Source organism: Egretta garzetta, unplaced genomic scaffold (genome assembly GCF_000687185.1).
Source record: "Egretta garzetta isolate BGI_Z169 unplaced genomic scaffold, ASM68718v1 scaffold652, whole genome shotgun sequence".
Lineage (NCBI taxonomy): Eukaryota > Metazoa > Chordata > Aves > Pelecaniformes > Ardeidae > Egretta > Egretta garzetta.
Genome location: NW_009258948.1, coordinates 239,822 through 243,014, shown reverse-complemented (window position 1 = coordinate 243,014; position 3,193 = coordinate 239,822). Strand labels below are relative to the sequence as shown.

Genomic DNA, 3,193 nt, shown 5'->3' with positions numbered 1-3,193 from the left:
TCTCTGGAGATCTTCAACCCCCGCCTGGCCGCTGTCCTGTGCCCCCTGCTCTGGGTGAGCCTGCTTGGGCAGGGGGGTGGGACGGGGTGAGCTCCGGAGGGCCCTGCCAGCCCCTGCCAGTCTGGGATTCTGTGATTAAAGTAGACCCCTCTCCCTGGAGATCCGGGTAGCCACGTTGTTTCTCAGACACACCAGTCTGACTTCTGATTAGAAGTAGAGGGCAGGCATCTCCTGCATGGACGGGTGGGGGAGACACGGGGGGAGCCATTCCCATCCCTTGTGAGCAGGGAAGGGGTCAGAGCATCCTCTTCTTCCCTCCACACGGGACCTGAGGCACTGAGCACTGTGGTATCGTCTCACTGTTGCTTGGTGGCCTGAGCTGTCCTCTCTGGCCAATGCACCTCGGTCTGCAGGGCACCTCAGCCATATGCCACAGGGGCTGAAACGCTGCTAGTGATATCAGAGAGCTACCACAATAGAGTGTTTCCAGGTGATATCTTGGAAAACATGAGTGCATTGGCCAAAGAGACAGTTGCCCAGCACCCATCAGGACTGACCCGTCGGTTTCAGGTGGATAAACTATTGCCATGTCAGCAGTAGGCATCTGGTCTAGGTTCTCCTTCTAGTCGCTGGAGAGAGATGGTCATTTCTGGGGGCTGATGCATTGCACCTAACTTCACACCTATTCTGGGATGGGATGAATTATTGTCTGGCAGTGCCTCTTTCTCTCAACATCTGACCTGTCTTTATCAGCTTGTGAGATACTGAGTCCTGACAACTGCCCCAACAGTTTGAGGATCCCTTCCTGGATCTGCTTCATCTTTATGCCGTAAATGAGGGGGTTGAGCATGGGAGGGACCGTCAGATAGAAATCAGCCACCAGGACTTGGATGTGAGGTGCTAAGCCAAAAGAGAACATCTGCAGGTACATGGAGAGTAGGCCACCTATGTAGAACAACAGGATGATGGAAACATGGGACCCACAGGTCCGGAGGGCCTTGAGACGTGCCTCTTGGGACGGCAGCCTCAGCACAGACCTGAGGATCATACCATAGGAGAAGGCGATGAAAACGGAGTCTGTCCCCACCAATAGTGTTGCCACGATGAGGCTGTAGAGGTCGCTGACAGCCGGGTCTGCGCAGGCCAGCTCCACTACGGCCATGTGCTCACAGTAGGAATGAGGGATGACTCTGGTTTTGCAGTAGGGTAAGCTGGTGAGGAGGCACATTAAAGGTGTCATGACACCAGCTCCCCGGGCCAGGGACAGCAGTCCTAGCTGGATGGTCCTTGAGCTCGTTAGGAGGGTGTTGTATCTCAAGGGTTTGCAGATGGCTACGTAGCGGTCAAAGGACATTGCCAGGAGCACCCCTGACTCCACTGCAGTGAATGTGTGGATGAAGAACATCTGGATGAAGCAGGCCTCAAAACCAATCTCCCTTGAACCCAACCAGAATACACCCAGCATTTTGGGAACTACAGCAGTTGAGAAGATGAGGTCAATGACCGCCAACATGGAAATGAAATAGTACATAGGTTCATGGAGGCTTTTGTTCAGCCTCACTGTGAGAAGGACCATGCTATTTCCCAGCAAGGTCATGATGTATGTGAAGCAGAATGGGATGGAAATCCAGACGTGGAGAGCTTCCAGGCCAGGGATGCCCATCAGGAGAAAAGGCGAAGAGTTGGTGTTGGATCGGTTGACGGTTGACATGGCACAGGTGGGACAAGCCACATCTTTGTTGCCGTATTTAGTCCCCTGTAACAGTGACAGAAAGGTTGGGGTTTGGCTGCCATCTGTTTGTAAAACCATGCACTCTGCAGTTTTCAAGCATCGCACAGTTTTGGGTTTTTTTTGGGGGGAAAAACTTTCAGAACCTGTTATCTACAGTCAGGCTTTTAGACTGATGCTGTGGTCAGTGCTTGCCAGAGGATGCAGCACTGGAGAGTCCTGGCTGTCCTACTGCTCCATGGGGTCACCTTCTCTGCTTCTCCTTCCAGTCCCTCTAATTTACCGCTAGCTTTTGCCATACGTGTCTGTCTGAAGGCTGGCACCACGGTGGCCTGCCCTGTCCTGGCCTCCAGCCACTTTCAGTGGGCAGACGTGAGGTGTAACGACCCCCGGCTCTGTGGCCCTTGCCCAGCCTCCATGAGGAGTGCAGTGGCAGGACGTTGTAAGGACCCACAAGCAAGTCCTCCCTCCCTGTGCCCTGCTCGGGGAGAGGACAGCGTGTAAGGGTCCAGGTCACACAAGGTCCCTCCCGTTGCTGCTTTGGGTCATGCAGAAGCTGCACCTAGACCACGGTGAAACTGGGCTGAGAGAAACTGCAGCCAGAAGCTGTCACCGGACACTAAGGGGGCACGAGCATCGGCCACAGCCTCCAGCTGCTAGCTGCAGTCAAGGAGGGTGCAATTAAAATGGCGCTGCCCTCCTCCGCACTCACCCGTCCATGAGACTGAAGGCCAAACGAATGCAGAATGCTGTCCTCTCAAAAGCAGCGGAGTTACACCCATTTTTTTCTCTCAGGAGCCCAATAACGTGGGATTTGCTAAAGCCTGCTTTCCTGGAAGCAACTGTGCTAGTGCAGGCCTGCGGGCATCCAGAGACGGGGAGCCTCCATCCCTTGGTTTTTGCCTCAAGTGGTCCTCATCCCCGTGGTTACAACCACGGGCTTTTCTTCCCATTTGGCATTGTCCATTGGCTTGTCCCAGCCACAGTATCCTCCGCTACCTCCCTCTGCTTGGCCGGAGAGCCCTTTACGGCAGGGCACCCATGGAGGTGTGCGCTTCCCATGGCCAAGGAGCTATTCCCGTTAAAGGATCTGCACTGCCAGATTCTCGTCCCCGCTCACCCGTTCCACTGTCTGTCCCACTGAGAGGGTTTTCTTGCACATCTCCGAGATTTCCACATCTTTTTGGAAAAAATATGACCTCTCCCATTTCCCTCTTAAGCATCCAAAACTTCTCTAGCCCTTTGGGTCCAAGTGTTACCCTCTCAGGGGTTTCTGGGGCCTCTGTTCTCCAGGATCATAGAATCATAGGATCATACAATCATAGAATCATGGAATGGTTTGGGTGGGAAAGGACCCCCAGAGGTCACCCAGCCCAACCCCCCTGCAGGCGCAGGGACACCTTGAACCACATCAGGTTGCTCACAGCCTCGGCCAACCTGGCCTGGAATGTTCCCAGGGATGGG

At 54.4% G+C, this 3,193-nt stretch overlaps 1 protein-coding gene across 1 annotated transcript; it reads right to left on the bottom strand.

Annotated features, from left to right (window-relative positions):
- Positions 1–702: 702 nt before the first annotated feature.
- LOC104122195 (olfactory receptor 52K2-like) lies at positions 703–1,711 on the bottom strand. Its single transcript, XM_009634294.2, is given in 2 exon segments — positions 703–759; positions 761–1,711. Coding segments are annotated over 2 exon segments (1,008 nt in total).
- Positions 1,712–3,193: the final 1,482 nt, after the last annotated feature.